Below are 14,319 nucleotides of genomic sequence, written 5' to 3' on the forward strand. Positions count from 1 at the left end.
TAACCAAGCTTAACATAACTAACGACAGAATTAACTAAGCTTAACATATCCAACGACTGACTTAACTAAGCTTGACTTAACTAAGTCCAACATAACTAAGCTTAACATAACTAACGACAGACTTAACTAAGCTTAACTTAACTGACTACTGATTCAATTAAGATTTTCACAGGATTCCGGACTGAACAGTGGCACATGCAGAGGAAATAACACAATATAGTTACTAATAATCAGTTTAAATAACATCTGTTTTACAGCTTCAGAGAATTAGCTATGCCTACAACTTTAGATTTATAGACTGACTTTAGACTCTTTTTTTTCTCCACAGCACCATCACTGCAGCGTTCCAGCTTCAGAGGAACACAGAATGGAAGTTTTTCTGACAAAAATCCAAAAATGCTGCCAAGAACTATACTCTAAACTCAAGCATAAAAGACACGTGAAATGACTCTAGACTTACTTCTTAGGAACACAATACTATATTTTTGTATTATTATTTTGTATTAAATTTAACATTAATATTAAATTATTTTGTATTAAATATATTTAGGTACTGCTCATATTTATATATTTATTGTATTTATGAATAAAATTATTCTAAACTGATTTTTTTGTTTGCTGTTTTTGAAATGTGAAATTATTATTAATAAAAAACACTACTATTTTTACTTTGTAAAATAATTTAATAATTTAAAGAGGAGTACGGGGGGGGGGGGGGCACAATGGAAATACATTACAATAAGAGTAAACTGAGCTAATGGCACCACAGCCAGGGGAACATGGCATGCACATTCTCACTATATATGTAAAAGAAAAAAGTAGCACAGCTTGTGTACACTGAGCTAAAGCAATTGCACGCTGCCAACTGTATAAAACTTTAAGATTCGATTAGTTTCTCAATAGCATATTCCCTGATGGCAAGCTCATCACTTGTGTCGGATCAATAACTCGCTCGCCCCAGCCATCAGTGTAAAGCAGAATATACAGTAACAGTGTTTATGTTAAAGGTGAAATGTGCCTTTTGGAGTATCATTAACAGACATTTTACAGCAAACTAGCCTCACCTAAACCCAGCTTTGAAGCAGCTTTGGAGTTCCTGCATATTAACACACGATTTATTTTCATATACACTTATGTCAAAGTGCCTTAATGTCACAAGAATCAGTATTTCCTAAGACATATACTGGACTGGCCTTGAAAATGCACAAAATATGGTGGTCTTCATCAGACACAAGGCTCACTGCAGCAGGGATTCAATCGCAGCCTCTGGCTTGGAGGAACGTTTCCTAAAAACAATGAGATTGGGGAAAAAAGACATTTAGACAAAAATATATGCACATGACAAAAATGATGTCATTTAGATGATCTAAAGAGGTTTGCATTTACATTTTCAATTCATAATTGCTGAAATTGTTCAAAAGTGACAGACATTTATAATGTTACAAAAGATTTCGGTTTCAAATAAATACTGCTCTTTCTTATGAACTTTCGATTCATCAAAGTGTCCTGAAAAAAAATATATATCTTGGTTTTTCACAAAAAATATTAAGTGGCACAACTATTTTCAACATTGATAATAATAGTAAATATATTTTTTGAGCAGCAAATATAATAAGCATATTAGAATGATTTCTGAACGATCATGTGACACATGAGTAATGATGCTAAAAATTCAGCTTTGATCACAGGAATAAATTACATTTTTCACTATATTTAAATAGAAAACAGATATTTCAATATTTATATTTATTTAAAATGTATCATTTGTAATAATAATAATAATAGTTTTTTTGGATCAAATATATGCAAACTTTGTGAGCATAAGAGACTTAAAAAAAAAAAAATTCACAACATATAGATGCCAAACTGCAAAGAAATGCAGTGATGTTTGACTCAGGATCACTCATGTTCAACTCCAAAGAGACATGCTTTATTATTATTACTACATGAAATAATTCAATACATTCAATATATATATATATATATATAATTTTGGACAATTTTTATATATGCTTATAGTGCCCATTTCAGCAATTACATATACCTGTATACAACATCTAAAATCATACAACTTATTAATGCATCACGTATTAAACTAAACTGAACGATTATTTAACTGTAACTAGTTGTAACAGTCAGATGCATTTGTGTGTGCAAAGGCGTGAACCAGAAAGTCCAAAAATAAAACGAAGCATCACACCTCACCTACGACCAGTTTTAGGCCTGGACTTTCCACTCTTTGATGTCCGAGGCCTTTCTAGTTTCATCAGGGACTGTCTCATGCTCTCCTCAGTGTAGGCCAGATAAACATGGGACAGGTCCACTTCAAACGGCTGAATCACAAAAGAAGGACAGCGGACAAAAATGAAACATGAAAAGGGAGCAGCGTGCATCATGTGTGCCTCAGTAGATCTGAACGGATGCTTACATCTTTTTCTTTCTTGTCCGACACAGGTGTCTGTTTTCTCATGTTGTTGCCGGTGTAGGCCACACATTTCTAAAAAACAGCAAATACATCAGCTGTATTATATATTTTCATTGCACCCAAACATCATGTGCAGAATGAAATGTGTTAAAGACGCTCACCAGCTGCCATTCTCCAATGTCCTCATTCCAGTGCACATAGTTCTCAATCATCTCCTGTACACAACACAACACAACAAAAAAAGATGTTGTTTGCATGTTTTAATAGTAGTGCAGCTGAAACGCTGAGATAAATATTAAGCGAAGTTCAGATATTGTGAATGTTCTTTTGGGGACTTTTGAAACTCGTATTAAACTCTGAGAGTAAATAAGCAAAGGCAGCTCATTATTTTATTGAACTGCATTTGAAATATTCGATTCTTAAAGGGAAAGTTCACTCAAAAATGAAAAGTCTGGCTCCAAACCTGTATGAGTTTCTTTATTCTGCAGAAAAAAAACAATATATTTTAAACAGCTATTTATAATAATATATTTTAACTTTGGTTACCACTGATTTCCACGGTGCTGACCAAAAAAACAACACTTCATATCTTCTATGTTTCACAGAACAAAGTAATACGGGTTTGGAACGGCATCAAGAGTAAATGATGACAGAAGGATCATTTATGGGGTATCTCTTTAAGACTTTCTGTACAGTTAATGTGCTAGCTCAGTTTTGACATTTTCGCCTTTATTGTGCAAGTGCAGCATTTCACACTTTATATTATCAGCAAAAAATATCTGATTAATCAAATCCTGACAAGGGGGAAAAAGCAAAAAATGATTTGCATGCTTATTTATGCAAGTGCAGCATCCTGAAGCGCTGTGTTGGTGCAGGAGAAACAAGAAACGGAGAGAAACACAATACTTCAGTGATTAAAACAGGGTTTCTGCAGGTTAAACGAACGTAAATTTAAGATTTGTTTAAAGTCCTTTTTAAGACCAAGTAAAGAAAATTTAAGGAATGAATTGAATACACCAAACATGTACTTGGAGCAAAACGACAAAAAAGAAGTTAAAATTAATCAAAATGAAGTGAATTCATAAATAAAAACTTCTATCTAAATATCTGCCAACTGGCTCGGAAAAATCTACTTGATTTAAAGGATAAAAAAGTTTTCATACCCCACTGACTGATGATGTTTGTTCTTGTTTTAAACATAAACCGAGTTAAAGACTTAATTTTAAATTTGCACCTCAAGTAAAATTATCTCGTTTTAAGGATGTTTGTATTAGAAAACAAAAATACAGAGGAAGACATTAATCTTTGTAACTTCATGAATTTAAGTCGTTTTGCTCTGATTTTGCGACTTTAAACTGGACCATTCTTCCTAAAAAGCCTAAAACTACATTTAGATTAGCTTGACTAAACATTACACAATTCAAGGTAATATGTAAATGTCAGACAAAGACATTTGACATGCACATATGGGAGGGTTTTCCTGTGATCTTGAAAAAGGGTGGTTTAATGAAGCTGAACTAGGAGATCTTTATCAACGTTTTGATCACTAAGTAATTCCTGTATTTCTGTATCTATTATTTGATCACTTCACTGTTATTCTAAAACATGCCAACAAGAAAGAATGAGGAGGTTTGTCTAAAGTTTTGGCTGACAGTGCACGTGCATGAGCACAAATACAGACCTGATATTCCTGAGGAATGAAGTTATCAATGATGAGCATCTGTAGCCGCAGCTCTCTGCTCAGCTGCCGGATGTTTTCCAGCAGACCTTCAATCTCTCTGTGATGCTCTTGCTGCAGATCAGCCATCTGAAACAGCAGACATTCTTACCAGAGTACCAACATAAACTAGTATTGTCTTGTAGTGAACAAATTGGCATTCCAAGGACCAGTTTAATGGCAGGGCCCCTCTCTAACTGGGGGGAGATGTGCCACACTGTGATTGGATCTTGGTGGAGGAACATAAACAAAGGTTCAGAACCATCAGATAAGATGACAAGACAACTGCCAGACACCTCGAGCACTCACGACCACCTAAAAGAGGACTTCTCATTGGACTACGGGTTGACCCTCACCATCACACCCAATCCTGAGGTTTAGGAAATGAATATTATAATGTAGTACCAATTGACTCTTTACAGCATTAGTTGAGAGATTTTTTTTCCTTGAGAAACTTTGGCATGTACTGTACCTGATATATATATATCCAAAATAATCAATATCGAATCGAATCGAAAGCTTGTGAATGAGAATCGAATCGTGAAATTTGTTTCAAAACTTAGCCCTAATCTATTGTTAATAAATGTTACTAATCTTATTACAATTGTGTCTTCTTTGTGTTGATGATCCAAGGCTCTACTAGCTATCTAAACCACCAATGTTTCAGATAAATCAGTTGACCAACTCCCTCCAGTTTGTGAATGTCAAATTGTTGAACCGCTTGTGGGGAGCACCCCCATAAGTAACAGTCCTTGACTGGCGCTCTGAACTGAGCCAGGTGGGAATTGGTCATCTGATATACTCATAACCGCACCTTGAGTGACGTGTGACCCAAAAATCACAATGTCTTTGGTGGCGTGAGTCTCACTTACTACAGTCTCGATACCAAAAGTTCAGTAGTCGGTTACCAGTACCAGTTAAACTCAACAGTACTCAGTACTATTTTGGTACAATTGCAAAAATTTTGTAACCCTTTTATTTTAATTGGTTTTTTTTTCCTAAAAAAAATTTAATTATTTGAAAATAAGAATATGCTATTAATATTTCTAAACACATAATACGTTAAAACATTAGTAAGTAGCCTTCAAATATTGTTCAATTATGTAAACATTGCATTTAAAGATAAAATGAAAGTAATGAAACAACAAAGAAACACATGAAGTTCATTGCAAATTATGCATATATATATATACACACTAGCAGCAGTGGAAAAGCAGTGGAATACATAAACCTGTAAATAACTGTATACCTGTAAATATTCTGTATGTCGGATATTTCATGTCTGCATGATGCTGACTGGCTGCTGTTATTTTCTTTGTTTTTATAAACATTTATAGTTAATAATAATCTCCTTGTGTTTCACTTTTAGTCATTTTGAATTTTAATTACCTTGAATTTTAAGACTTTTTTTTAGCATTTTTCTTATATTATTTCTAAACATAGGTTTATGTGCCTTCATATTTCATGCATCTTTTCTGCAAAGATATTTATCAAGTGATTTGTTTAACATTTACACCATGTGGAACTTCACGTGTGCTGCACTTTCTTCAACTAGACGGTTAATAAAGAAAATGCTACTTGAATCATGTAGCAGTTACATTTTTATGTTGACTAGTTCAAGGTACTGCAGAAACGCTGGTATCGTTACGTTTTTAAAATTATACTTGTACACAATTGTGAACTGTGCTATTTGAAAGCTACATGAAATTTACTGCACCTCCGATTTTGCTGCCATCAACATGGTCCACACTTTCTTCAGTTTCTTGGTCTTGCCTTGAGCTTCTTCCTGTAAACTGGTGTATTTCTCCTCGATGTCCAAGCGCTCTTGCTGTTTAGAGACATTTGCAGACATGAATCACTATGTAATGATAAAACCATACAAGAATATCGGTCAAGCATGAATCCGCTCAGCTCTACCTCCTTTTCTTCCAGTTCTCTCCGGAGCTGCTCGGCCCTCTTCCTCCTCTCCTCCAGTTCATTGTTGGATTCTTCCAGAAGCTTCTCCTGCTCCTCGGCTTTAGCCAGTAAATCAACTCCTCCAACAATAACCCTCTTCTCCAGAGTAGACAGCTTCTCGAGTAGTAAGTGATGCTCCTGTCTGAGATGCAGGAAACAACACAAAGCATGCCATTATTATACTCCTACACTTATACTATATTGGCTCTATATATATAGATAGACAACAGGTCTGTTGGACAGATTCAATGACTTACTGGGCTTTGAGAAGGTCCTTCTCTCTCTTCTCAAGCTCTGCACGTGCTTTGTTCCTCTCTTCCTCCTCCATGTCCAGTTTGGCCTCCAGTGCTTTCCGCTCCTCTTCGATCTTAGCTTGCATCTCCACCAACTTGTCAGGAGACACCTTCTTCCTCCCTTAGCATGACACAGATATAAAAACAGATAAAAGCCTCAGAAGAAACACTTGTGCATTATGCAAGTACACAGTAGCAGGAGAAATAATGTTGCATCGGATGCAAGCTAGCACAGTTAGCAAGCGATCTCTTACCCCACTGAAATACATCCCAGTTTCTCTGTAAGCTGGTGACTGATACTGCTCACAAGGCACCATAAACATTACATCAAGTATTTCCACATATTTCATATGCAATGCTGGGTGGATTACTAACAAATTGTAGTCTGTTACGGATTAAAATTCACATGATGAAAATTTAAGTTAGTAACAATCTGGATTACACACAATAAGGTAATGTAGTCTGATTACTTTTTGATTACTTCTGACCCAACTCGATCATCACATAGACTTGAATGTGATTACTGCATACCATACTAATGGGAAAAAAACAAAAGAGGGAAAAAATGCATTAAATGGCAGGGGTTTATGAAAAAGCTGTAAGGCATTCATGAAAAGCTAATAATTAATAAAATGACAAAAGCTTGGGAATCCCTACATTACATGAACAAACATTAATAAGCATGCAAAACATGACATTACATGGCCAAAAAAAATTTCCAGGTTTGAAATATTTTTGTCCAGACTTCCAATATTAATAATTAGTAAATGCATATGAAGAAGACATATTTCACAGCTATGTGTTGGCAGTGTTTAGCAACTTGCATAATGTTTAGTCTCATTTATATGTAGTAGTTTCAATTAGAAAGGAAAATTTGAAAGAAAACAAATAAGAACTGGGGTGAATCAAATAATTAAGAATAATTTACTGCTATTGTGTGAATAATATCCTTAAAAAAAGTAACTGTAATCTGATTATGAGCATTTTAAAACATACTCTAATTACAAGTACTTCATTTTTGGAATCTGATTATGTAATCCAGATTACATGTAATCAGTTACTACCCAGCACTGTAGATTGATGCAATGTTTGCACAGTAAACCTGTTGTGAGCTTTGTTGTTGCAACATTTTTCATGTGAGGTGTCCAAAGGTGGATGACAATGTGATTTATTGCGGTCATTTATGGGTGAATTTCCCCAATGAAATGCTTGGGTCTTATATCCACCCAAAAAAAAAAGACAAATTATATTGCGCATTAAGGAAATGGAAATTATATTAGTATCACAAACATGTGGCATTCACTGGTGGCTGCAAAAAATGTCAATAGATTTTACTCATCCTCAATGTTACCTAATCATTGAGGCACTAATACAGGGACTCCTAAACATTTTGGCAGCTGAATCCCTTCTACCTAAAATATTTACTTGAAGTTAATATTTCAATAATTTAACAACACATTTGCATGTTCACAATTCACTGATGTAGGTTACTGGTGACATGTTGTGCATGTAAACACTTTAGTAAGTGTTTTATCTTGAGATCTGGTTTTATTTTACAATTATTTATTATTTATACATTTTAATGATTTAATTTATTCTTAGCGTAACTCACAAACCCTCTGCATTTTCCTCACAAAAATGCAAACATCCTAGTTTAAGAAACCCTATGAAAATACAGGGCTCAGTATTTCTTTCTCAACCAGCTTGACTCATCTGAACAATCTCACCTTCCCCTTGTTTTTCAGAATCTTCTGATTTTAAATTATTTTACATTAAAACCCATTTTAAAATGAAAACAGGTAACTTGGCAGGTTTTATACATTTTTGATGGTCAGCAAGAAGCTTTAATGATCTCAGAGCAGTTGTGACTGAGGGAGGAGCAGGAAAATAAGATGCCAAACTGAGCTGTAATTAGCTTGGAGATCAATTAGACACATTAGAGATCTGACAATATCCACTGTCAGTGATTGAATTAAAGGTGCTGTATGTAATTGCTAATGGCTGACAGCTACTAAAGTCCAAATTCAAAATATTGGAAAGAGTTATTTCTCCCACCCCTCCTTCTCAGACTCGACACTCACACAGGTTGCCAGATTGAGGACGAGAAACAGGAATGAGAGCAATTGACAATGGAAGACGATGAGCCTTACACTGTAAGTTAATGAGTTGATTTATTGTGTTTTAATATTCCTCTGGTCACAGAGCTTTTTAGATGGATGCCGAGGCTTTTTAGGTCGGGTTGAATCTGCGATCTCTGACTCAGTTCATTTGCTGGCTTCCTTGGCTGCAATACGCTGTGTTTTCCACCAACTGGCAACCCGGGGTGTCGAAATACTATTGGTTAAACTGGCAGTGGGCGGAGTCACACAGACCAAAACAAAAACAGACATTCCGACACTGAACGCACATTTCAAAGTAGAGTAACTGGCTGTAGCATGATTTTCAGATAAAACAAGCATGTGAACTTAGCATGTTTCCTAAATATCTGCAAACATATTAGTAATTTTATGCTTTAGTACTGTCCAAAAAAATACATACAGCACCTTTAAATTTCACACACCTTATTTTAAAACTTAAGAAAGTTTTTGTTCTGTCTGACAATCTCATATGTGGGACAGTAAAACTCAGGGTAAATGTCTATAGTCTGGAGGTGACATGAGGTTGGGCTGATGAGGAGATTGTAACACCAACCTCTTGTGTCTTGAATTTAGAGCAGAGAAGTCACATGGCCAGCACATTGCACAAGAAGAGAGAAAACAGAAGCACATATCATATCATCATCTAAATGTGTTTTAACGAGGACTCAGGTTTGCAGTTTGGGTCTGTGTGAAATAAGACCGCAGTCACTGATCATTAGGCTGATGCAGAGAGAAACTGTGAGATGCACCAGAAAGGAAGATGATAAACATGAAGTAATCAGATGCCAGTTTTACTGAAAGAGGTGATGCCTGAACCATTTATAGAGTTCCTGTCAGAAGACGTGAATGTGTCCTATATTCAGCTTATGCTGTGTCACCGAGTCTGCTACCCACTGATTCAAGTTATTACACATCTGTTTTATGCTAATTAAAATAAAGGCTAGACTGCTGAATAATTTAATTTGTGTCGTTTATTAAAAGTTATTAGAAGATGGGTAGATTTTATGATTAGCAGCGGGTGCTGCGTTGGAGCTTGAGCATTCAAGATCAATTCAAGTTTTTTTTTTAATGTAATTTATCTAATATGCATCAGACAGTGTGGGCTGAGACTACTATTCAAAAGTTTGAGGTCCATATGTTTTTTTTTTTTTTAAGAATTTAATATTTCTGTTCATCAAGGACGCTTTCAATTCATCAAAAGTGACAGTAAAGACATTTATTAATATTAAATATAATATAATATAATATAATATATGTATGCTGTTCTTCTGAACCATTTATTTATCAAAGAATCCTGAAACTACTGAAAATATCAGTTTCTACAAAAAAAAAAATCAACATAAAATACTGTTTTTAACATTGATAATAGTAAGAAATGTTTCTTGAGCAGCACATCAGCATATTAGAATGATTTCTGAAGGATCATGTGACACTTTTTGACAACCTTGATCACAGAAATAAATTACATTTTAACATATATGTGACCCTGGACCACAAAACCAGTCATAAGGGTCGATTTTTTTAAATTGAGATTTATACATCATTGTTAGGACAGGACAATATTTGGCCAAGATACAACTATTTGAAAATCTGGAATCTGAGGGTGCAAAAAAATCTAAATATTGAGAAAATCGCCTTTAAAGTTGTCCAAATGAAGTTCTTAGCAATGCATATTACTAATCAAAAATTAAGTTTTGATATATTTACGGTAGGAAATTTACAAAATATCTTCATAGAACATGATCTTTACTTAATATCCTAATGATTTTTGGCATAAAAGATCGATAAATCGATAATTCTGACCCATACAATGTATTTTTGGCTATTGCTACAAATATACCTGTGCTACTTAAGACTGGTTTTGTGCTCCAGGGTCACATATTCATAATATTACAGTGTTTTGATCAATTAGACGCCGCATTTGTGACCTAAGAGATTCTTTCAAAAACATTTCCTTTTTTTTTAATGTTACCGACCCCAAACTTTTGAATGATAGTGTACATTTACATGATCACTGGACTGTGCTGATGTCTGGGTGCAAGAGGGATTGTGTATTTGGGAAAGAAGGTTATCAAGGGAGCACAAGAGGTAGGAATGATTCACATTATCCATGTGCTGCTCCCACTCACTAGTCTGGTCTCTGTCCTCAAAGTGCTGCGCTAAATAACAGGCAGAGTCTGTACTACTGCTGCCACTCTCTGCAAGAGAGAGAGAGACTGAAAGACCACCAACCAACAGCACCACAACGATCAGAGGCAGAGATACAGAGAAAAACCAAGATACAGAGAAAGAGACAAAAAGACATCTTAAACAGACATGCTTTTTTTCACATGCAAAGTTTTGAGATGTTTTTCACAGAATTGTACAATTGTGTATTTTCTATATTTTATTACTGTATTGTATTAGATTTAATTGCATTGTCTTTATTGTGTTATATTTCATTTAATTGCCTTAATACCAATGCATGTATTTTTTCTGCATTTGTCACCAAGACAAATCCCTTGTGTGTGTAAACATACTTGCCAATAAAGCCCTTTCTGATTCTGAAATCTTGAAAAGTGAAAAGCTACGAGTTTTGATGATTCACACACACTCGTGGAACTTATGAAGCTCAAACTGCTGTCATTAAAGCAAAAGGGGGAAAATCAAATACTCACGACATCCTGAAATTGGTGATAATTTTCCACTTCAGTGTTTTGCTCAAACTGAGGCTGATAATATCATTTTAGCATGACAAAAATTGCATTAACTTGTATTTTCACTAGTGGTCCCAGACTGTTGGACTGTATGTGGGCATAGAGACACACTACAGAGGCTGCGTTTACACTGCAAGTCTTAATGCACAGATCCGATCTTTTGACCATATCCGATTTTTTGGCACGTCTGTTTACATTCACTTTAGATACGACTGGTATCCGATATCTGTGTTTACATTAATTCCCACCCAAAAGGATTGTCTGCAGTGATCGCTTTACTATGCACATGGTAGACCCTCGGGTTTTAAATGGCCGTTAAAATTATTTATATAATTCACGTCGAATGGCCATTATTATTTGCCAGCATGGACAACGGCTGTCATGGATGTTTTGCAGCACAAAATCTGACTGAACGGATAAAGACCGGAAAATAACGGCAATTTAATTTGTTAGACTATTTTATCTACAGCTCGTTAGAGGTAGAATTCTTTAGTGAAATAAAGATGATATTTATTTAAATGAATTCGAATTGAGAGAGAGAGAGAAAGAACAAACGAACGAACGCATGCAACCCACGTGCGAGCGAGCGATTGTGAAGCACTGCAAACAAGCTTGTCGGTTTAATTACAAAAACTGCTAAGTTATCACCTCATTGCTGAGAAATATATGTAGCTTTTAGCTGTTGTATTTTCAAAATTCACGAAGCGGGGGTTGAAAACCAGCTCCTGAATGTGCAATTTCTTACTTATAAAAAGTTTCCATCTCAGTAAAATGCGAGCGCATACAGCACGTCGGCATTAAAACGGCATTAAAAATCTTTATGAGCAAACGTGTCGCCCTCGCATTGGGAGTTCTGTGGAGAATCGGATATGCGTGTTTAGACGTAGGTCGGATGTCCAGATATCAGATGTGTATCCGATTAAAATCCACATTTGGAAGTGGCTCAGATCGGATGCAAAAAAATCGGATCTCATGCGGGTTTTTGTGTTTACACGTGTGCAACAAATTCCGATCTGTGTCAGATGTGAGCGAAAGATCGGATTTTTTGTGCCAGTGTAAACGCAGCCAGAGAGTCATTGCCAGGCATTAACTGTTTTGAGTTCATGACGCACAATGATACTACATTTGTTTGATCTGATGGTCTAGACAAGCAAACCAAAGCCACATTGTTTCTTCCTCCACTAATACTCTGATATCCGGCAATTGAAACCTAGATGACATCACTGTATACGTTTTTATAAATAATCCTGAACGAAAGTTTAACGTCTTGATGTTTTGCTGTAAAACAGCATTAATGAACTCAAAGACAAAAACAACAAAATGCTCCTGACTATGAAGACAATCATTTGAAGCAGCTCTTGTGGCTAAAAGCCAAAACCACGGTCTGCATCATCTTTCTAAGAGACATCTCTGACTAATGTTGCCCAGTCATGAAACGGGAACGATAAGTGGAGATTCATACCTCTTCGTTTCCTGCGTCTCTCGCCTCCATCTTCACCCTCATCCATGTCATCTGATCCACTGCCGTCAGAGCCGGAGATCTCCTCACCTGAGCAGTAAAAAAAGCATAGTACGGGATTGTGTCTCGGTACTAAACATGTATAAATACTCTGCCTCTGTACCTACACTCTAGAGGGCAACCACTGATGCATTTACCCAAAAAAAACATCAAGTCATTGGTAACCAAAATAGCTTTGTTACCAACAGTCTTCAAAATACCTTCTTTTATGTTCCACAAAAGAAGGTCAGTCATTCAGGTTTGAGTAAATGATGGCATAATTAAAGGGTTGGTTCAGCCAAAAATGAAAATTCTGTCATTAATTACTCACCCTCATGTCGTTTCAAACCCGTAAGACCTTCGTTCATCTGACACAGAACAACATACGTTGTTTACGTCCAGCAGATATTCTCCAAAATGGCGCTAGGGTGATGTGGAGGAGACGAATTGTTGAATAAAGTCTTTTTTTTTTTCTTTTGCGCACAAAAAGTATTCTCGTAGCTTCTTATAATTGCGGATGAACCACTGATGTCACATGGATTATTTTACAGATCTCCTTGCTACGTTTCTGGACTTGGGAACATTTCAGTTGCGTTGCTGTCTATGGGAGGGTCAGACAGCTCTCAGATTCCATCAAAAATATCTTAATTTGTGTTCTTAATTACGAAGGTCTTCCGAGTTTGAAATGACATGAGGGTGAGTAATTAATGACAGAATTTTCATTTTTGGGTGAACTATTCCCTTTTTCCTTTTTTTAATGAAATAATACTCTAAATAAGAAACTAAAACTGCCAGCAGGAGGCGGTAAATGTCTTTATGAGTTTTTAATTCGATTCGTTCAAACGGCTGATTCATTCAGGAATTAAGTAAACGGCTGTCTCTCTTTATGAATGGGCCTTTGAATCATTGATTCATCTGATTCGTTCAAAACGCGGATTCATTCAGACACTAAACACCGCTGTGTTGCTCGGAGACACACAACAGTTCTGCTGTGGCTTTATAGGTAATATTTTTGTTAGCAAAACGGAGCAAAAACAGACAATATTGTGTTTAAAATACAACACAATATTAACTTATTTACTGAACCGTTGTGTAAAATCACATTTGCACTCGTGCTATTCGGACATAAACAGCACTCGTGTGATATTGCTCTCGCTGCTCGTGTGATATCACTTATGTTGGGTGTAACTAATTACTAAGTAATTAGTTACTGTAATTGAATTACTTTTCCCTTGAAAAAGTAAATAAGGGATTACTCTTATGTAATGATTACTCATTGGTGCTCAGGATCTGCAAATCATTCGCCATCATCCTATCAGACATTTCTCCTTACTCTGTGTATGTGGTAAGTGAACTTTCATGTACTGTAATGCAACAGGCTATCGCTAGTAAGCGGCTAACCATGTCCCTTTAGTGGCTGGCAGTATTTTATTAGAATGTGTGTTATTTGTTTTCCGTACAGACACCAACCCATCCCTGCACATCACATCCCCTGCACAGCCCGGAACATAACATTTATTTCCATGATCTGCCATTTTCGCTATTATCCTCGCTTGTTTCTTCACAATACCTGCAGAACTTCTGATGATTCGGCTG

General features: G+C 35.8%; 1 protein-coding gene across 1 annotated transcript in view; it reads right to left on the bottom strand.

Annotated features, from left to right (window-relative positions):
* Positions 1-723: 723 nt before the first annotated feature.
* Positions 724-14,319, bottom strand: part of LOC107664725 (kinesin-like protein KIF3A) — an 18,822-nt gene continuing 5,226 nt past the window's right edge. The window contains exons 5-13 of the mRNA XM_016455374.1: positions 12,688-12,847; positions 6,356-6,512; positions 6,060-6,240; positions 5,860-5,970; positions 4,107-4,232; positions 2,587-2,640; positions 2,429-2,497; positions 2,206-2,333; positions 724-1,286 (exon numbers count right to left, since the gene is read on the bottom strand). Coding sequence (XP_016310860.1) covers positions 1,238-1,286; positions 2,206-2,333; positions 2,429-2,497; positions 2,587-2,640; positions 4,107-4,232; positions 5,860-5,970; positions 6,060-6,240; positions 6,356-6,512; positions 12,688-12,847 — 1,035 coding nt within the window. The 3' untranslated portion in view covers positions 724-1,237. The remainder of the gene's footprint in view (positions 1,287-2,205; positions 2,334-2,428; positions 2,498-2,586; positions 2,641-4,106; positions 4,233-5,859; positions 5,971-6,059; positions 6,241-6,355; positions 6,513-12,687; positions 12,848-14,319) is intronic.

The sequence above is a fragment of the Sinocyclocheilus anshuiensis genome, unplaced genomic scaffold, assembly GCF_001515605.1.
Source record: "Sinocyclocheilus anshuiensis isolate Anshui unplaced genomic scaffold, SAMN03320099.WGS_v1.1 scaffold235, whole genome shotgun sequence".
Lineage (NCBI taxonomy): Eukaryota > Metazoa > Chordata > Actinopteri > Cypriniformes > Cyprinidae > Sinocyclocheilus > Sinocyclocheilus anshuiensis.